The following is a 20,018-nucleotide window of genomic DNA, read 5'->3' on the forward strand; positions in this document are numbered from 1 at the left end:
TCCCCCAAGGCTCAGACTCAGCCACAGCTGAACCCTGACCTGTGGCCTGGCTCACCAGGGGCCTCTGGCTGCAGTGTCTGCCCCAGGGCCAGCGGGAGCGGGGTGCCCGGCGCCCTCGGCTGGGCCAGCAGCGAGCAGTCAGCCGTCTGCACTTCGGGGTGTGCTGACTGGGGGACGTGAAGAAACGGTGCAGGGAACTGGGGTTCACCACGGTGGCGCGGTGGGGAGGCTGGGGAGGGTGGGAGCAGACGGCACTGACCCCCCGGGCGGCGGAGCCATGCTGCCCCGCCCTCCAGCCTCTGCGTCGGCGCCCGGAGCGCCCATCCCGTCCTCGTCACGGCGGGGAAGGGGGTGCCGCCAGCGGTGAGACTCCGGGCTCCCAGGGTCGGAGAGCAGGGGGCTCCCGCGGGCACAGCGCCAGCGTCCGCTCTCACCCGTGACACCCCCTGAAATGGTCAGAAGGCGGGGCCAAGGCCCCGGGAGCTGCGGACACAGACGGGCTCCGGCAGGTGCAGGGCGAGGACGTGGAGGCTTCCGGAAGGGGGTCGGCATCGGGCAGGGCCACGGGCCACAGAGCCCCGCCGCGGGGCCCGCTGCCTTGCCAGCCACTGGCCCAGGTGCATCTGGCGACGTGGCCTTGGCCCAGCCAGGCACAGCCCAGGGCGTGTGGTTCCGGCTGCAGCCAAAACAGGCCTGAGCCGTCTCTGCCCCCTCGGCCAGGGACCGGGGCAGCAGCCGTCAAGCAGGGTGCGGGGAGGGTTCCTCTCCACACGCCCAGAGGGGTTGGGGTCCCTTCCCCACAGCAATGTGGGGGTTCATCTCCACACACACGGCAGGGTTGGGGGTCCCTCTCCATACACACAGCAGAGGGGCTCCCTCTCCGCAGAGCCCTGCCCCTTGGGGACAGGAAGGTGGCCCAGAGGCAGCAGATCATGGGAGCCTTGTCACGGGAAAAGCCGACCTGGACAAACCGAGAAAAGCAGCCGCCACCCGAGCAGAAGGGCCCGGAAGCCAGCGAACCACTCGTGGTCCTTGACAGACGGGACCCTGGGTGGGCGGCTGCGGGGGAAGGTGCAGCCCTGGCGTTGGTGGTGGAGGGGGGCTGGCCGAGGGGGCCGGGCGCCCCGGAAACCGACCCACGCAGGGCCAGGGACCAGGGTGTCCCGGTGCTCATCCTCCCCACACCGCGTCCTGCGGGCAGCCGGCGTCCAGTGCGGGGACAGCCAGGTGCTGCCGGACGCCCTCACGGCAGCCACCGCCTCAGGAGTGTGCAGCCCGAGGACGCACAGTGCCCGGGGTCCCGGGCAGGGCAGTGGGGGACACGGGTCTGAGGCGTGGGGCGCACCGTTGTCTGGGGACCCGGAGCAGGGCCACCGCGCCTCCGGGGACTTCGCTGAGGCTCATCCCTCAGCGCTGGCTGCGCCGTGTGCAGCGGCCACTGCTGTGGCCACGGGCCGAGGGACGGGTGGACGGCCAGCAGAGGCGCCGCGCGCCCGGGGCTCTGGGTGCTCGTGGGCTTTTCAAGGGGTCGTTGCGGTTCCTTCTTGGAACCGGCCCTGGCTGCGTTGTCATGTTTACGTTGTCACAGTGAAAAGCTAAAGCTTCAGGATACTGAGAAGATTGTGGTTGGAAGGAGAGAGAGGTGGGGTGTGGGAGCATGGGGCCGAAGGGGACAGACAGACCCAGAGAGGCAGCGGGTGGCCCGAGGCTGGGGAGGAGCAGAGGGCGCAGCCACAAGGGACACGTGGCCCCAGAAGCTGCCCGAGGCGTCTGGCCGGCTTGTCCCGGCACGTGCTCAGCCTGCTCCCCGGCCACGCCCTGCCACGAGGAGGCCGGGGCCTGGGCCCTCGGAGCAGGCAAGGGCGCACAGCTGTCCAGGCCTCTGCTGGGGACCCGTGGGGACCGCGCATGGGGCGGGGGCTCTGGGCGGGCTGAGGAGGCAGACTGGTCGGAGAGCCGAGGCCCGGGGACCGGGTGGAGCACAGGGGGGACCTGGGAGCAGGATCCGGAGTCTGAGGTCTGTGGGTCCCACCTGGGCAGGGGGCACACGATGGTGCACCGTGCAGCAGGACACCCCCAGGGCCCAGACCTCGCAGCCCGGGGGCGCCGTCCTGGGGCGTCTGTGAGCCGCCGCGAGCCGGCACCCGCGGGGCCGTGCGCCGTGTAGTCTGAGCACGGCCCGCAGCTTCGGGCCGGGATTTCCTGGGAGGTGCTTTGGCCAGGCTTCTGGCTCAGGCAGCGTTTGGGCGCCTGGGGTGACCAAGGGTCCTGCCAGGCGCGGGGCCGGTGCTGGCGGCTTACGCTCACGGGCGTGAGGAGCCCCAGGACTCGCTGTCTTTCCGGAACTTCTGCTTTTCTCAGTTACAGTCGACGTACAGCATCGTGTTAGTGTCAGGCGCGCGACACAGCGATTAGACGTTTTTATTACTCACGAAGCGGCCACGCGGAGAAACCCAGGTCCCGCCTGACACCGCCACGTTGCGCATGCCGCGACTCCTCCCGCGCCCCCTCCACGCACCCCGCCCCACGTCTGGCCCCTCCCCCTCCACGCACCCCGCCCCACGTCTGGCCCCTCCCCCTCCCCCTCCACGCACCCCGCCCCGCGTCTGGCCCCATCACAGTGCTCTGCGCCTGCGAGCTCGGCCCTGTCGTTTGTCCTCCTGTTCTCTGGACCCCACGGGTGACGTGTGTCTTCCTCGGCCTGACTTACTCCGCTCGGCACCACGCCCTCCGGGTCCACCCACGCTGCCGCGGGGGGGCGAGGTCGCGCTCACCCGCGCGGCCGAGTAGCGTTCGTTCGACCGCGTGGCCCCCTCTTCTTCACCCATCGTCCGTCGGTGGGCGCCCGGGCGGCCCCCGCATCTTGGCTGTCGCAGCGAACCCGGGGACTCACGCGTCCCCTCAAAGCGGTGTTCGGGGTGTCTTCAGGTGGACACCCAGCGGGGGGGGGGGGGGGGGAGGGGCGGCTCCTTCTTCGCCTCTCGTGAGAGCCTTGATTTTAAGCCGCAGTTTGTCTGGTGCAAGTGTTGCTTCCCCAGCTTTTCTGTCTGTCTGTTCCATTGTCTTGAAAGGGCGTTTTTCGTCCCTTTCCATCTGTCTGTCTTTGGGTCTGACGTGCGTGTCTCGTGGGCAGCGCAGGGAAGGGTCTTGTGTTCTCATCCGTCCAGCAGCCGTGGCTTCCCCGGAGCATTTCATCTGTTTGCACTTAAAGTAATCGTTGCTGGAGACGTAGCGATTGCCACTTTATTCACATTTTTAACTTATTTTCTCAAGTGTCTCTGACACTTCTCGTGACATAAGCTTGGTGGGGAAGAACTCCCTTGGCTTTTTCTCGTCCAGGATTTTCTTGGAAGATTCCTGGTCTAGCAGAATTAAGTAGCTGTAAGTTAAGTGCTTTCCTCAAAGGTAAATTTCAGCATTGTAAACCGTGGTCCACAGAAGCCTTACACGGGGGCGCGACCCTCGCGCTGTCACTGAAAACTTCCAAGCGCCTCTGCCCCGCGCCTGCGCCCTCCCCTCTCCCGGGCTCGGCGACCTCTGTGCCGGTCCTTGGACCGCGCCCGGGCACCCGGCCCTGCTGTCACGGCGCTGGGGCGAGGACACTCCAGGCCCCGGGCACGCCTCTGCTCGGCACCCGGGGTTGCTCCTGGGCGCGACCTGGGCCGGTGGCCCCCTGTTCTTGACGCACGGCCTGCGGGAGCTGCCGGGGCCAGGGTCTGGTCATGGCCGACCTCGCGGGGGGCCGGGTTCACCCAGATTCAGGCGAGCAAAGCCTGTGGGGGAACTCGGAAGCCTCAGGCCCCCCAATGGCAAGGAGGCAGGGCTCTGGGAAGCCGTGCACCCCGGGTCCTGTGGACCAGGGCCGCCCGGCTCGGCACGGCCCGGGGTGACGCCCTTGCTGTTGCAGACGGCCAGCGGGAACGTGGAGGCCAAGGTGGTCTGCTTCTACCGGCGGCGGGACATCTCCAGCACGCTCATCGCCCTGGCCGACAAGCACGCCAGTGAGTCCTGCCCCGGGCCCGCCCCCTCGGAAGTGGGCCCCGGCCGTGCCCCTTGCGGGAGGTGCGGTGGGGGGGGGGGCATCTGCCTGAGGTGTGACCGACCGTGAGGCTCAGGTCTGCCGGACCGCGTCCTGGGTGCCGCAGGGAAGGGGGCCTCCTCCGGCTCTCCGGCTTTGCCGCGGCGAGCAGTGCCCTGCAGGCCGGAGCCTCCGAGCTCCCTGCTCACCCCCAGCTCCCAGCTCAGCCCCGCGTTCCCCCTCTAAAGCCAGCGACGGCGACTGGCGGGCGGGCTCCGGCTGCTCCCCTCAGCCAGGGCGGCCCGTGTGGCCCCCACGCACCACGCCCCAGTCCTCTCCTGCAGCCGGGCGGGGGTCGCCGGGCCTCTGCCCGGGGCTCCCCTGAGCCTGGAGCGCTGAGGTCTGGGCTCTCGCGGCTTGGAGTGTGACTGCCGCTGGTCCCCTGGTCGCTGGGCTGAAGGGCCACGCTGGGTGGCCTTGCTGCTGGCCATCCAGCCTGCAGACAGCCAGCTTCCTAGCCGTGAGTTCACCGGTGGCGTTCCTGACTCTGGGTGGCACCTGTAGCAGCCTGAGCAGCGGCAGGGTCAGCGCAGCTAGGCTGGGCCCCCAGGACAGGCCCCTGCGCCATGCAGGGCGGCCGAGGGCTGTGCGGCGGGCCCCGCGGCGCGCCTGGCCGTAGTCGCGAGCAGCGGAGGGCCCGGCTCTGGTGCAGTTTGTGCCTCAGGCGGCTCCACATCCGGTGGTGGGTGGCAGAGCTGAGCCTGGGGCTCCGCGTCAGGGGTGGGACGCAGCGGCTGCTCGGCCTGCAGCCCTGAAGCCTGTGTCCCCCGCCCCACGTTCTGTGGCCTCCAGGTGCCAGGGGAAACGCGGGGGCCTCGGGTCCCCAGCTGTGTGCTCCATGGGGCGGCACTGGTGGCTGCTGGTCCCTGCTCCACGTGGTGGCCGGGGTCTCGAGTAGGCTGGCCGGGCCGTGAGCCTGACACTCCCGTGTGGCCCAGGGCAGTGGGCTTCATGGTGACTCGGGGTCATCACTGACCAACGGTGTCCTGTGTCCACTTCCTGGCCAGAATGATCCCAGGCCTCACCCCCTGCATGTGTGGCGCACTGGCCACAGGCCCAGGCTGCCTCGCTGTCAGGCGCCCCGGAGGACGGCCAGTGGCCGCGAGGGCTCCAGGGGGCCTGGCTCGTGCTGCTGGCGGGCGGCTGTCCCAGGAGGGCTGCGTTGGGGCAGGGTGTCGGGCAGCAGAGCGTCCTGGCCGGGCCGTGGGGGGCCGAGCTTCAGGGAGCGCACGTCCTGCCCGGCGGGGCCCACGGGGCCCCCCTGTGTCGGGGGCGTCCGGCCTCTGCCGGCCGTGCCGCGTCGCGGTTCTCCTGCAGGAGCCGCGTCCGGCCGGGCTGTCCGCGTGTTCGCGAGTGCGCCGTGCCCGGCATCGGGGGCGGGCGGGGACATGCGGGGCCCACGGGACCTCTCAGCTCGATCCAGTTAACTGCTGGGGTTTCTCCTGGGCCCAGGGGCCTGAAGGACAGCCCCCCTCCCCCCTGCCAGGGCACTCGCCCCATGCGGGACAGCGGCCCTTCCTGGTGTCCTCCAGGCCACCTCCTCTCAGCCCTGGCCCTGCGTGGGAACCAGAGCAGCTGCCTCAGGCCACAGCGGGTGTGGCCACGGCCCCTTGCCCCCCACTCCCGCAGAGCTGCTCCCCTCAGAGCTGGAGTTTGCCTGGGGAACTCTCAGACATTGGCGACAGGCCTCCCGGAACCGGCAGAGTTGGTGGGGCGGGAGCCTGCGGGGCGGTGCCGAGCCTGCCTGTGCCTTGGGGGTGAGGTCCCCCAGCTTTGAGCCTGGGGCCAGGACCCCCCAGTCCCAGAGCACGGGGTCTCCATGCCACTGGCCACCGGCCCTGGGTTCCCCGCCTGAGTTCCTGGGGGCTGGCCCCTCCCCGGGCTACGAGCCCAGCCCTGGCAGGGTGAGGGGTCCAGGAGCCACTGCGGGCTTGTGCTGGGCTGCGTCTGTGGACCCTAAGAGGGCGCGGGCCCTGGTTCGCTGCCAGGCAGGCTCTGGATGTAGGTGACGTAAGCAGGTGGGGGTTGCTCGTGGGTTCCTGGGAATGGGCAGGGAGGTGAGGAGGCGGGTAGCATGGACACTCGGCCGGCCAGCCGTGTGGCCTGCTGTTTGGAGCAGACCCAGACCCCACACAGCACCCCCCCCCCAGCCCTGGGGCTCCAGGACTCCCCACAGCTGCCACAGGGAGGCAGCAGAGGACCGTGGGCCCAGGTGCGGCAGGGCCCAGAGTGGGAGCCAGATGGGAAGTGGCCTGGCCCTGCCAGCTCTGTGCAGGCCAGGGGAGGGCCGTGGTGGGCTGCAGTGGGGAACGCTGCGCTGTACCCCGCCTTTGGGGCCTGGGACGGAGGGCCGGGGTTCAGCTCTGTGGCTCCCCAAGACGCTGCCCAGAGCGAAGGACAGCAGCCGAGCCCGTGCCGAGCTCCCTGTGCCCCTGCCCGGCCCCCGGGCGGCCCTCCAGCAGGAGGCACAGGCGCTGCCAGGGGCCTGGGGACCCTCCCGCGCCCGGCCGCGCACCTCAGGAGGGTCTGGCTCCCCTGCCTTGGGGGTGGGGCAGGGCGCCCGGGAAGCGGCCCTGTCGCCGGCCCCTCGGATCCTGCTGGGGTCCCGGGCGCGGGCACCGGGGCAGGCCGCGCCGAGGCCGGCTGGGCGGGGTGCCTGCAGTCCTGGCCCTGTGTCCACCCTGCCCGGTGTGCCGCCCCCGCCCCGGCGGGGCAGGGAGCTCACCCGCTGCCTGGTGTCTGTCCCGTAGCGCTGTCAGTCTGCTACAAAGCCGGACCCGGGGCGGACACCGGAGAGGAAGGTAAGGGCCCCGGGGGGGCCTGCGGGGCGGGCCGGGGGCCTGCGGGGCTGGCTGACGCCTGGCCCTTCAGGGGAGACGGAGGAGGAGCTGGAGAACCCGGAGGTGGTCGACCTGCCCGAGAAGCTGAAGCACCAGCTGCGGCACCGGGAGCTGTTCCTGTCGCGGCAGCTGGAGTCGCTGCCCGCCACCCACATCAGGTAGCGGGCGGGCTGGCGGGCGGGCGGGCGGGCGGGCGGCCCCGTGCCCTGACGGCCGCGCTCTCTTGCAGAGGGAAGTGCAGCGTCACTCTGCTCAACGAGACCGAGTCGCTCAAGTCCTACTTGGAGCGGGAGGTGAGGCAGCCACGGGCGGGCAGGCGCGTCTCCCCACCCCGGCCCCGCGAGCAGGGGCTGCCGCCCGCTTCCCCACGGGGCCGCGTCCACCTCCGGATGCTCGTCTTGGAGGGAGGGAGGTCCCGGGACCGGCGAGGAGCCCGAGGGACCTCCCCGAGCCCCCCCCCCACACACACGTTGTCGCCTGCCAGGGGCACTGCTTAGTGTCGGCCACCACCCCCTCCTGTGACACAGCCCAGCTGTCTTAGGCTCAGCGGGACGCGGCGGGTGGGAGCCTAGTCAGGAGTCTAGGAGGCCACCAGGAGGAGCTCGGCAGGCAGCGAGGGACTCCGGGGGACGTCACGTGCCTGGCATGTTTGGGGAAGGTGGCCTGGGTCCATGTGGGAGGGGCCGTCGTGACCTGTTCTCCCTGGAAGCCCTAGGCAGATGGCAGGAGCAGGGGCCCCCAAGAATGCTTCCACTCCGGAGGGGTGCTGTGTGCAGCTTAGAAATGCCCCTTAGCAACAGCCCCACGGGCAGTGACGGAGCGCCTCGTGCGCGCCAAGGCCGCTGTAAGGCCGCGCGACCGGCCGGTGCACAGCTGGTCCTGGACCAGCGTCGAGGGACCGGTGTCTGTCTCCAGGTGAGGGCACCTGTGTGCCCTTTGCCCGTCCCTCTCACCTGTTGGGAAGGGCGTCACCCTCACGTGGGGACGAGCACGTGCGTCCCGCGGGGCTAGTTCAGTGCTGGCCTCTCGGGCCTCGGGCAGGCCGTGCCCGGGGGTGCGCGAGGGGCCGGGGGGGCAGCGGGAGGCCGAGTACAGGGGCGTGGGCTGCACCCGCGCTGCGCACGGCCCGCGCGCCGGCCCCACGCTCCCGGGGCTTTTGCCGCTGTGAACTCCCGTCGGTTCGAGGGTCAAGCCGCTGCTGTCGCAGAGACGCGACGACCCGGCCGTGGCTCGTGGTGGTGGCTGCGCCCGCCCTGCCGGGTTCCCAGCGGGTGCCGCGGCCCGGCCGTCACGTGGCTGCCCCCGGCGGGCCCGGGCTCCGCGCGCAGCACTCTGGTCGGCCGAGCTCCCGCGTGCCGACGCCTGTGCCGTTTTCCAGGACTTCTTCTTCTACTCGCTGGTCTATGATCCGCAGCAGAAGACGCTGCTGGCCGACAAGGGGGAGATCCGCGTGGGCAACCGCTACCAGGCGGACGTCAGCGACCTGCTGCAGGAAGGTAGGGCGCGCCGGCCCTTGCCACTCAGCTCGAGCCGCGTTCTCTTTGAGTGGGTCGCCCGTTTGGCTGACTCCTGCCGCTCGGCCCGTACGGTGGAGGGACACGGCCCCGGCTCCCGCCTGCCCCCCCCCCCCCCGCCTGCAGCGGCCCCGCGGCCCGTGGGTGGGCTGGACCCCCAACAAGCAGCAGAGGCCGGAGCGAGGGGCCGCGGTGACCGGAGGCCGTGTGTCTCGTCCTCACGAAGGCCGCCTCCCGCGGCTGCCGCAGCGTGGGGACGTCCCGTCGGTCTCCCTGTTCCTAAAGACGCTGCCCCTTTCGCGGGCCCGCCTCCGCCACGTGGTTGCTGTCACCTGCCCTCCCGCCATCCCTGCCTGGCTGTGACGTGTTCTGCTGAGGCGGCGTGTGGCTGGCAGCCGTGTGGTAGGACGGTCAGCCCCCCTCACGGTGGCAGCCCGCGGCGACGCTCCCGCACCGTGCCCGTGTGCGGGCGTCTCCCCCTGCGGAGCCGGTCCCGCGTGGGCGTCGGTGCTTGGTGGCCGGGCCCTGCAGCACACACAGACAGACGTGGGCTGTCCTCCTGGGCCCCGGCTCCGGCTGGCCGGGGCTCTGCTTCCCTGGCCCCCATCTGCCTGCGAGGGTCCCCGGACAGGCTCGCACCAGCTGACCGCGGGTCCCCTCCCTGAGGCGGTGTGGCCGCTCCTCCTGCCACTGGCGGAGCCGGCCAGCGGGGCCTCGGCTCCCGGTCCTCCCCGTCCCGATGGCCTCCTCCAGACGGGCGATGCGTCACCTGTCTGGCCTGGCCTCGGGCGCGTTAGCTTACACACCCCCCCCCCCACACGCGCCCCTCACGCCCCTCACCCGCGCCACACGCACACCCCTTACACGCTGCACACACACGCCTGGACGCACACCCCTTCGCCACACGCACACGCTTTCGCTTGGTGGCGGGTTTTGTCGTCTGCCTTTCGGGGCTCCCTCTGCCCACACACGTCCTGCCTGCTCCTCTGCGCAGCGGGGTACCCTGCCTGGGGCGCCGCCCTGGGTACCGGCACCCGTAGGGGTCTGTGGGGTGCTGGTCCCGCCTCCCCAGTCTGCCCGAGGGTGGCGGGCCTGGTGTCAGCCACGTGCCGTCGGGAGCTCGTGGCTCCAGGGTCAGGACCTCGCTCTCTGGGCAGCGGCCCAGGCGCCGGGCCCAGAACGTGCCTCGGCTGCTCTCAGCAGCGTCTCCGACCGTCAGCCTCTCGGTCCCGGGAGATGGGGCTTGGGCTGAGAGGAGCAGGGCCTCGACGAAGCCCCTTCCTGTGTCCCCACCGCCTGGGCTGCCGGAGCGGAGTGGGGACGGACCGGCTCGGGCTTCGTGCGCCCCGGGCCTCCCGGGGCCCGGGACCCTTGGCAGTGAACGACGCCACACGTCTGTCTGCCTTGGGTGCTTTTCGAATCTGGGAGTGGCGCTCTGAGGGCCGGAGCGAGTTCCCTGGGCGGGGAGGGCGGGCGGGGGCGCGGGCGGTCACCCTCCAGCCCTGGACACTGGAGGAGTGGGACACTAGTGTCCCCAGGTGAGGCCCCACCAGGAAGGTGTCCACCCCGGACCCCAGGAGAACCCCACAGGGGCCACGCCACACACTCTGCCTCAGAGCCGCCTTGACCCCGACCTCCAGGCGAGGGTCGTGCGCCCTTCGACCTTTGCCTGGCGCGTCGTGTGCAGCTGTGCCGCCCACACGAGCCCCGACACGCAGGGGCTCCCCAGGGTGCGCCAGCGCTGCGGGGGGCCCCGTTCTTGGTCTGGAGGTTCGTCATTGCCGAGAGCAGAGGGTGCTGAGCGGACTCGTGGACGGGCCTCGGCAGGACGCTCGCCGCGAGTCACGGCCCCCTCGTAAGAGCCCCGCTCAGTCCAGAGCCCTCGACGGCCCCCAGGACAGAGTTCCAGCCCCTGCCCAGCGCCTTGCTGCCTGCTGGGGGCGGGCGGAGCCCTTCGGGCACCGGGCGGGCCGTGGCTGTGACGGGGCTGCGGCTCGGGCCGCTCGGGGGTCAGCGGTGTTGGGCCGGGAGTCGCGTCTTCCCTGTCACCCACCTGTCGCCGCCCCCTTTACCCAAGACCCTGCGGTCACTCCAGCCCAGGCGCGTGCTGTCTGCAGGCGTGAAAACCCTTCGTGGACAAGTGTGCAGCTGGAGCGCTGTGGCCCGCGCGTGCGTGCGTGTGTGTGCGCACACCCGTGGACGCATGTGCACTCGTCTGTATGTGTGCTTGCGTGCATGCGTGTACGTGTGCACGTGTGTGCACGTGCCGCACTCCGCCTCCAGGCCGCTGGCCGCCCCTCGCTCTCCCCGCGCCAGCAGGCCCGTCCCCGTGGGGCCCGGGAGGCGGCAGGCCCGCGGCGTGGACGGGCCTGGCGGGAGCTGCCGCGCCGCCTCCGTCGGCCTCACGGGGCTGCGCCGTCTCCGCAGGGGAGGAGGACGGCCGCGACCAGTCCACGCTGGAGACCAAGGTGTGGGAGGCGCACAACCCGCTCATAGACAAGCAGATCGACCAGTTCCTGGTGGTGGCCCGGTGAGTCGGGGCCGCGGGGCCCCGCACGTCGGGTAGCTTTTAAGGTGTCTTCTCCTCGGTTCCTGTCCCTGGTGCCCTGGGCCACTCTGCTCAGCTGGCTCCTGGGGACCGCGCTGGCGTCCCCTGCACCTCTACCGGCTGTGTGTTTGCGTCCTTCACACGTCCAGGTTTGGCCCCGGCCACCCCTCCTGGGCTGGCTCCAGTGGGCAGTGTCTGCCTCCCTCCCCAGGTCCGTGGGCACCTTTGCTCGGGCGCTGGACTGCAGCAGCTCCGTCCGGCAGCCCAGCCTGCACATGAGCGCGGCCGCCGCCTCCCGGGACATCACCCTGGTGAGTGGGCCGCGGAAGGACGCCCGGGGCCCCCAGACACCGTGGCGGCCAGCGGCTCCTCCCAGCGGGCAGCTCGCTGCCCGGCACGCTTTCTGCCCGGGGTCCCTCTGCACCAGCCCAGGGGGTTGGTCGTGAGGAATAGGGTCATCACCGCTGTACGTGGGATCCATTTGCTGGCCATGGGCCCCGGGCACAGGCCTAGCTGAGCACCGCCCCCCCCCCGCCAACCTGACCTGGAGGGGCGCTTCCCAGGGGCTGGGTCACCCCAGGGGCAAGCCTGCCTCCGTGCCCGGTCTGGGCAGCCCGTCCTCTCTCTGAGCTCTCCCGGGGCCCGGGACTCGCCCTGTCTCCTGTCGGGGGCCGGCAGGCCTCGCAGGGGCCCAGACCCGGCTGGGCACGGCTGGTGCAGGGAGGCCCGGTGACACCGCGTCTCTGGCCGCAGTTCCACGCCATGGACACGCTGCACAGGAGCGTGTACGACGTCGCCAAGGCCATCTCCGCCCTGGTGCCGCAGGGCGGGCCCGTGCTCTGCCGGGATGAGATGGAGGAGTGGTCGGCCTCGGAGGCCAGCCTCTTCGAGGAGGCCCTGGAGAAGTACGGAAAGGACTTCACGGACATCCAGCAGGACTTCGTGAGTGCCACGGGGCCCACTCAGCACCCGCGCTCCCTCGAGGCCCCTCCCCAGCCGCAGCTCGCGGGGCTCTGGCGGGGAAGCCGACGGCCGCCTCTGCAGGGCGTCCCTGGGTCCTCGCGGGCTTTGCAACCCGCACTCGTGGGAGTTTCCCTGGGGGTTTGTTGCTCCTAACCAGCCGGGCGTCTCCTTGGCGTCCTTGTTCTGTGGCCCTTGAGGGTGTCCGCCCGTCCGTCAGTCGTGGGCATTGCCGCGGCGGGGCCTCCGCCTGGGGGGCCCTTTCCTGCCCTCACGTGTCTCTGAATCACGCACTGTCGGAAGGGGCGGCCTGCCGCCCTGCCATGGCAGGCCTGACGCCCACATTCCTGCAGAGGTGGTGTGTGACCAGGGGCCCGAGGCGGGTGGCTTGGCAGCACCCTCACGGCAGGGCAGGCGGTGTCTGAGAAGCCTCCGCATGGTGGCAGAGGCCCGGGGTGCAGAACGGTGGCTCGGGCCTCATGTCGGTGGGTAGAGTCAGCAGGCGCTCCGCCTGCTCGGGGGGGCTGGTGGCCATGCGAGGCAGACTCGTCCGGGACTCTCTGGGACCCTGAGCTGTGATCAGGATCTTCTCAGACCAAGATCAGCGCTGGGGTACAGGGGGGCAGCCAGGCTCACACAGTGGGTGAGTGCCACCCACCTCACTCCGTCGCCCACGCATCCAGAGGATGTGGCGGGTGAGCCACAGGCACTGGGAGACTCGGGGTGGTCAGACTCCCGCCTCGGAGACCCCTACTCGCCGTGTGGCGGGAACAGGGGGACAGTGTCAGAGTTCTCTCCGTCGCGAGCCCCCACGTCTCCCGTGTGGTCATGGGGGGCCGGCCCCATGGCCAGCACAGGGGACCCGGGGCGGCAGAAGCTGCTGCGCAGGCGCGAGCTGGCTCTGTGAGGGGGGCTCCAGCCCTCGGGGATGCGGGGGTGACCCCAGGGTGGGCTCCCGCGAGGCGCTCGGCTGGGGGCCGTTCTGGGGGGGCGCCGCGTAGTCACAGGCCGTGGCGTCACGGGACTGAGCGCCGTGTGGGCGGGAGGTGCCTCCCCCGAGCGATGGCGGCCGGGGCCTGGCGGCAGCGTGTGCCCGCGTGAGACGCGTTGTAGGAAGTGTGGGGCTCACCCGGCAGGCAGCGTCCCGCAGGCCTGACGGCCCTGCTCGCGGGGTGCCCTCCTGGCGGGGCGTGGGCGGGCCGCCGCACTGGGCCCACCTGACGCGCCGCCCGCCCACAGCTGCCGTGGAAGTCCCTGACCAGCATCATCGAGTACTACTACATGTGGAAGACCACCGACAGATACGTGCAGCAGGTGGGTCCCGGGGCGGGCGCTGGGGCGGGCGCCGGGCCCGGCCGAGGGTCGGAGGGCACCGCTGCCTTCCGCGGCAGAGCCCGTGCGGAACTTAGGTGATCTTTTATAAGGCAGACTTGGGGGACAGCAGAGCTCCCCTCCTGCTGCCTGCTGGCCCTTCTGACCTTCTGTTTTGTGTTTTAAGAAACGCTTGAAAGCAGCTGAAGCAGAGAGCAAGTTAAAACAAGTTTATATCCCCAACTAGTAAGTGCTCCTTCCGCCGTCCTCCGGGCTGGGGGTGGGGAGGCCGGGCAGCCCTCGGCCTCACAGGCTGCACAGTGCACAGGCGTCAGGGCTGGACCTGCCCGCCGGGTTGAAGCCCTGAGCTGTGCCGAGCACCTGGCAGACGGAGCAGGGGCGTAGACAAGGGCTCGGCGCCCCACGGGAACCTCTCGCAGGACTCGAGGGGGAAATGGCGCAGCCCAGGCGACAGGTCGGCGGTCTGGACGGGGCCGCCAGCGTTCCGCGCCCGGCTTTCTTGGGGCTGGGCCCGACCGCAGGTGCTCCCGTGACGCCCTCCCTCTCTCACTTGCCCCAAGTAACAAGCCAAATCCGAACCAGATCAGCGTGAACAACCTCAAGGCGGGTGTGGTGAACGGTGCAGGCGCGCCAGGCCAGAGCCCCGGGGCCGGCCGGGCCTGTGAGAGCTGCTACAGTAAGTGCCCGGGGCCGGGCCCGCCCCAGCCCGCAGCGGTGGGCGCTGCCCGTCCCAGGACCGGCCCGGGGGGCGGGGCCGCGCGGCGCCTGGCGCCCGGGGAGCCCTGCCCTGGACACGGGTGCCCGGCCCCGGGTGGGCGGCCGGGAGCGGGCGACAGCTGTGTAATGCTCTCTGCCGTCACTGGTTCTGCTTAAGAACCCGCCTGTCTCCAACTTTGTTGTCCGTAGCCACCCAGTCTTACCAGTGGTATTCTTGGGGTCCCCCTAACATGCAGTGTCGTCTCTGCGCCTCTTGTTGGACATATTGGAAGAAATATGGTGGCTTGAAAATGCCAACCCGGTTAGATGGAGAGAGGCCTGGCCCAAACCGCGGCACCATGGTAAGTGCCCCGCCCCCCGCGCGCGGCCCCCCGCCCCGGCCCGCGGTCATGGCGCTGTGTCGGGGCGGCGCGCCCCCTTCCGCAGAGCCCCCACGGCACCCCAGCCCGGAGCAGCGGGAGCCCCAAGTTCGCCATGAAGACAAGACAGGCCTTCTACCTGCACACCACCAAGCTCACACGGATCGCCCGGCGCCTGTGCCGTGAGATCCTGCGCCCCGGGCACGCCGCCCGGCACCCCTACACGCCCATCAACAGCGCCGCCATCAAGGCCGAGTGTGAGTGTGCCCACCTGCCCGGCACTCTGTCCGTGGGAGGGAGGGTGACCACCTAGGGCGTGCTGGCCCTGGCTCCCCCACACCCCACCGCAAGGCCCTCACGGTGTCCACTCACAGGTACAGCCCGGCTGCCCGAAGCCTCACAGAGCCCGCTGGTGCTGAAGCAGGCTGTACGGAAGCCTCTGGAAGCCGTGCTCCGGTATCTCGGTGAGCCTGCCCACCCCAACAGACCCAGGCCCTTCACATTACCTCCATGCTGCCCCTCCATCTGCCACCCTCAGCTGCTGCCCACGGCCCCTGTACCCCCATGGTCCTGCCCCCACGGCTTACTCAGCTGGCGTCCCCAGCCTGGCTTCCAGCCCCCCTCCCCTCGTGCTCCTGCAGTGTCTGGGGGGCTGGGGTTCCTCCGAGCCCTGAGCCCGACCAGTGTCTTCTGCAAGTGCCTCCAGGAGGGCATGCCCCTGCTGGGTGGTGGGGGGCGGTGCCCCAACCAGCAGCTGCACACAGGGGTCTTGTGGCTTGGGGACCCCGGTTACGTCCATTGCTGCCCATCTTCTAGCTTTGGCCACCACCAGGCCAGCCACAGCTGCAGCCATAGGCGATGAGGCCGGGGGCCTCAGGTGGGGTGGGACCAGGCCGCTTCGCTGGACTCAGGACGGCTTCCTGAGTCCGTTCCCCTAGCGTGCAGGTGACTGTCCTTCAGTGAAGGACATTCCAGAACCGTGAGCTAAGTGTGTTCTACCCAGATACCAGTGGCTTTGGCATCGTGTGCTATCTGGGGTCTTGGTCCTAGAGCTGGCCTCTTCTTGTTTTGTGGGAGGAGGTGGCCGATGGCACCCGAGAACCACTGAGGGCTGCCAGGGGGCCCACCCTTGGAGGGGTGCGTCCTTGGCCCAGTCACTGGGCTGTTAATTGGTCCTCTGGCCAGTGGCCTGGGCCTGCAGGCTTCCCGTGGGCTTGCTTATCTGTGGGCTTTCATCTGGAGCCCGTAAGCTGCCGCCGGTCACCCAGTGAGTCTGGGACTGACGAGCCAAGGAGCCTGCCCCCCACCCCCGGGCTGTCCCCTGCTCCCCAGACGCCCTGAGGTGCAGGCAGGTGGTACTCCGGGCGGGCACCGGTCTCTGGGTGGTGGGCAGGAGTCATCCTCAGCCTCACGTGCCTGGGTCCACCGTGCTGCCCGCACCCATGCAAGGCCTGCCTGTTGCTCCCGGCAGAGACCCACCCGCGCCCTCCCAAGCCCGACCCCGTGAAGAGCGTGTCTGGCGTGCTCGGCGGCCTGACGCCCGCCAGGCCGGCCCCCGTCATCAACAATGGCTCCCCCACCATCCTGGGCAAGAGGAGCTACGAGCAGCACAATGGGGTGGACGGTGAGTCCGGCGGGGAGGCCCGGGGGGCCCGGACGCCAGGCGGCGCATCCTGTGGCCCCGGGCGCCTGGCCCCTTGTCCTCCCCAGCGCCCGCTGACCGTGTCCTCTCTCCCTCTCTCCTGTGGTCGGGCGCTGCCAGGCAACATGAAGAAGCGCCTCTTGATGCCCAGTAGGGGTAAGGCCATGGCCGGCCGGCGCGTGGTGCTGTGTGTGCTGTGCTCGCGCATGCGTGGTGCGCGGCGGGCGGCTCGGGCGCGTCCGCGGGGCAGTCCACGCGGGCCAGGCCGCGCTCCCCCGCCCCTGTGCAGTCGTCACTTGGCGAAGAGGCAGGCACAGCAAATGGGCCACCAACTCCCCAAACGGCGTAGCCTTTCCCCAGGGGGTGGGGTGGCATTCCTCTCTTGTCCAGGCGCCTGGTCAGTGGACTGCCCTCGACCACGTGGCCCCGGCGGCCCCGCTGCCCGCCCGCACTGTCTGCCATCGCACTGTCTGCCCGCATGCCCTCAGCTTCCGCTCGGGCGGCCGCCTGCGCTGTGCCTGCAACGCGTGCGCCCTGCCTGGTGGGCGGTAGATGGGCGGAGCTGCGGGCGCGGTGGGCGTGGCTGAGCAACGCTCGCCAGACCCGGGCGGGCCCCGGGTACAGCGTCCTCCGGAAGGGGACAGGGACCTAAAGAGGGGTGGGAGAGGCCACCTTGGGACCTTCCTGCCATCAGATGCCAGTTGGCAGCGGCCTCAGGAGTGAGGCCCCAGATGGCCCTGCCCGCGGCCGTCACCTCCTGCGCTGCCTTCGCCACCTCTGCTGGGTGGTCACGGGGCGGCCTTAGCTTGGGGGCCAAGAGGCATGTTAGCTGGGAGGGGCCTGCACCAGGGGGGCTTGGCCAGCCTCGGAGGCCGCAGCACCCAGGTTGGCCTGCGACCATGTGTGGGGGAAGGTGGACCTGGAGCCCCACCGGAGGGAGGGGATAAGGGAACATGCTCTAAGCTCCTGCCGGCCCCTAGAGACGGGGTTCCTGGGTGGCATGCCAGTATCACGGGCCAACCAGGGGAATGTTCCCGGAGCCCTCCCCAAGCTCAGAACTAGAGGGCTGCTGGTCCCCTCGGGGCTGACCAAGGTCTTGGGGGCTTATGGGCATGGACATGCGGGCTGGACATGGGGACTGGAAGGTGGCAGTGGGCAGTGGTCATCCAACCCAGCCCTGTTCCCTTGGCACACTGGGCACGTCCTGTGGGACCGGCCAGCGGGTCCAGTGCCCGGCCGTGCCACGTCACCTGCCCCGGGCGGGCACTGGGAGCGTTGCCGTGAGGCCTGTGGACAGCTGCAGGCCCCTTGGTCCACGCCATTAAGGAACAAGAGGGACATGTTCACATCCTCTCGCGGGTTTTTCCAAAATCGGGGTGCTTCTGCATCGATTTATCTCAGAAGTGTGGGTCCCAAGTGCCAGCCTGGAAGGCACAGAGACGGGGAAGCGTGGGCTGGGGTCTGGGCAGGCTGGCCCTGGCCGCTGGCGCCTGTCAGCCGGCTCACGCGCCCGTCCCTGGCCCCCACGGGCCTGCGTCCCCTCTAACGTGACGTGTTTCCTTCCTTCTGCCACCCGTCACTCTGATAGGCACCTACCTGGGTAAGTACTGCTGGGGGCCCCCCGAGTCCGGGGCAGTGCGCAGGGCGCTGAGACCCGGCTCATGGCGGACAGCGGTCCTGACACCCGCTTGCTCACGGTGCTCCCACAGGCTGGCACGCCCGCACTCGGGCACAGGGCGGCCCTGGCCGCCCTCAGTGGGTCCTGCCCCTCAGCTCAGGTCCTCACTCAGCATGCGTTTGGGGATCGGGGGTCCAGTGGTGTGGGCTGTGACCTAGGATGGGTCCTGTCCTGACACATGGCAGAGGTGTATAGCTCCAGACCCCCAGCCACAGGGCAGGAGCATCTATGACCTGGCCAGGGCCCGACCACCTGGCTCCTCCTGGAAGCTTCCACCAGCTCCTCTTGGGGTGGCCTGCTCCAGGGCCAGTGACGGCAGCCGGCCTGGGATCTGAGTGGTGCTGGCTGGGGAGTGGCCGCCCTCCGAGGGGCCTTCTGCTGCCACCTGGTCATCACGTAGACCAGTGCCCTGTCTCGGCTGAGTCAGTAGCAGGGGTGGAGGCAGACGGTCTGCATGTGGGGCGCGAGCTGTCAGCTCTGAGGTTGCTGGCCTCCTGCCTGGAGCCCCAGCTTGTGCCTTTTCAGACCAGAGGTGGCCCTCAGAGCCCCGGAGAATTGCGGGGCCACCAGAGACTGCCAGGGCTGGGCCAGGCCGATGGCAGCTGAGGCCCCTGGTTTCCCAGGTCCTGCCTGGGTGTTGGATGCGGCTTGTGGGGGTGGGGACGGGGGCTTCTTGCCTCCCTGGGGCAGGCTGGGGGGCCTCCGCGGGGATGTGGGTGCAGGACGTGCCAGGCTCCAGCCTCACGCTCTGCTCTCCCTTTCTTGTCAGGCTTGGCGAACCACGGCCAGACCAGGCACATGGTAAGGGGGGGCCCCTCCTATGTGCACACGTGTGTTCGCAGCCCCCTGAGCAGGCAGCTCTGTCGGCATCTGGGAGGGCTAGCAGAGGGCCTCGGGCTGCCCATGCCCCCTGGGTTCTGGGTGTGCCGCTGTCTGCAGGGCAGCTGTCTGGTGCCCTCGGGTGCAGTGCGGAGGCCTCAGGGCAGCCCCTCCCTCCCCTGGCCACAGGGACCAAGCCGGAGCCTCCTGCTCAACGGTAAGCCGCACCCCACCAAAGTGCGCCTGATCCGGGGGTGCTCACTGCCCCCTGTCAAGCGGCGGCGGATGAACTGGATTGACGCCCCCGACGACGTGTTCTACATGGCCACCGAGGAGACCAGGTGAGGCCCGCGGGGCCGGCGTGGGGGGCGGGCAGCAGGGCGGCCGAGTCCCCAGCACTCAGCCGCCGCCCGCCCGCCCACAGGAAGATCCGCAAGCTGCTCTCATCCTCGGAGACCAAGCGCGCCGCCCGCAGGCCCTACAAGGCCATCGCCCTGCGCCAGAGCCAGGCCCTGCCGCTGCGGCCGCCCCCGCCCCCGCCCGTCAACGACGAGCCCATCGTCATCGAGGACTAGGCCCCGCCCCCCGCCCGGACCAGAGGCCGCCCCGCCCGCCCGCCCCCCGCCGGTTCCGGTAGCCCCTCCTGCCCTCGCCTGCTCCTGGGGCCCTGGGGGCTCGCGGCCACGCACCCCCGCGCCCGGGAGCTGGTTTAGCTTTGTGTTACTTTCTGGCCGGAGCGAGTGGGGAGCGGCCCAGTGTCCGCGCTGCGGGCTCGCGGGCCGGCCGCAGGTTTTGTTGTGTTCTGTTGAAGGTGCCATTTTAAATTTTATTTTTATTACTTTTTTTGTAGATGAACTTAAGCTCTGTAACTTACACCTGGAATGTTAGGGTCGGCACAGCCAGTGGCCGGCCGAGCTGCCTGGTGGGGTTGGCCCCTTGTCTTTTCAAGTAATTTTCATATTAAAAAAAAACAAAGAAAAAAAAGTCAAAAAGAAAAAACCAACCAGCCCTCCTCGCGTCTTCTGTCCACGTGCACCCTCCCGGCCCCCAGCCATAGCAGGAGTCCGTTTTGGATGAGTGGCCGCCCCAGGCCCCCCTGCGTGCCAGGTCCAGTGACCCTCGGGGAGAAGCCCCGCTGAGCAGTGTGCGGTCCGTGGCCATCCTAGTCTCCAGGCTGGGCTGGGGGCTCCGCCACCACCTCGCCTCTGCCCACACACCTGCCTCCCTCGGCCTGGCCCACTGCCCACCACTCTCCCAGGGGGCGGGAAGAAGGCTACTGGCAATCGGGGTCCTCACACAGTAGAACTGAGACCATCTGTCCCAGGAGCAGGTGGCCTGGGCCTGGCCAGGGACCCAGCCCCCATGGCTGTGTGGCTCCCTCCCTGCTGGGGCGGCCAGCGCAGCTGGGGTGGCCGGCCACTGCCCTGCGCCTGACAGAGTCTGCCCAGCTGTCCGAGGGTTCTGCCGGGAGCACAGAGCCAGAGGTAGTCCAGCAGGTGTGGGTTTGCCCAGCAGGTGTGGCTTTGCCATG

At 70.0% G+C, this 20,018-nt stretch overlaps 1 protein-coding gene across 4 annotated transcripts in view; it reads left to right on the forward strand.

The window, feature by feature from the left end:
* Window positions 1-19,490, forward strand: part of MTA1 (metastasis associated 1) — a 30,922-nt gene extending 11,432 nt beyond the window's left edge. Inside the window, exons 3-22 of one of the 4 annotated variants that reach the window (XM_016121456.2) lie at window positions 3,908-4,001; window positions 6,829-6,879; window positions 6,950-7,076; window positions 7,148-7,211; window positions 8,297-8,414; window positions 10,860-10,962; window positions 11,192-11,291; window positions 11,734-11,922; window positions 13,180-13,254; window positions 13,439-13,497; window positions 13,833-13,948; window positions 14,179-14,330; window positions 14,416-14,605; window positions 14,723-14,812; window positions 15,820-15,972; window positions 16,111-16,146; window positions 17,579-17,590; window positions 18,438-18,469; window positions 18,677-18,828; window positions 18,912-19,490. In XM_016121456.2, the coding sequence (XP_015976942.2) occupies window positions 3,908-4,001; window positions 6,829-6,879; window positions 6,950-7,076; window positions 7,148-7,211; window positions 8,297-8,414; window positions 10,860-10,962; window positions 11,192-11,291; window positions 11,734-11,922; window positions 13,180-13,254; window positions 13,439-13,497; window positions 13,833-13,948; window positions 14,179-14,330; window positions 14,416-14,605; window positions 14,723-14,812; window positions 15,820-15,972; window positions 16,111-16,146; window positions 17,579-17,590; window positions 18,438-18,469; window positions 18,677-18,828; window positions 18,912-19,062 (2,064 nt within the window). In that variant the 3' untranslated portion in view covers window positions 19,063-19,490. Of the gene's footprint in view, window positions 1-3,907; window positions 4,002-6,828; window positions 6,880-6,949; window positions 7,077-7,147; window positions 7,212-8,296; window positions 8,415-10,859; window positions 10,963-11,191; window positions 11,292-11,733; window positions 11,923-13,179; window positions 13,255-13,438; window positions 13,498-13,832; window positions 13,949-14,178; window positions 14,331-14,415; window positions 14,606-14,722; window positions 14,813-15,819; window positions 15,973-16,110; window positions 16,147-17,578; window positions 17,591-18,437; window positions 18,470-18,676; window positions 18,829-18,911 lie in introns of those variants that run through there. The other 3 variants (XM_016121457.2, XM_036238162.1, XR_001594052.2) reach the window with 3 other exon arrangements.
* Window positions 19,491-20,018: the final 528 nt, after the last annotated feature.

This window comes from Rousettus aegyptiacus, unplaced genomic scaffold, assembly GCF_014176215.1.
Source record: "Rousettus aegyptiacus isolate mRouAeg1 unplaced genomic scaffold, mRouAeg1.p scaffold_m13_p_21, whole genome shotgun sequence".
In the NCBI taxonomy this organism is placed as follows: domain Eukaryota; kingdom Metazoa; phylum Chordata; class Mammalia; order Chiroptera; family Pteropodidae; genus Rousettus; species Rousettus aegyptiacus.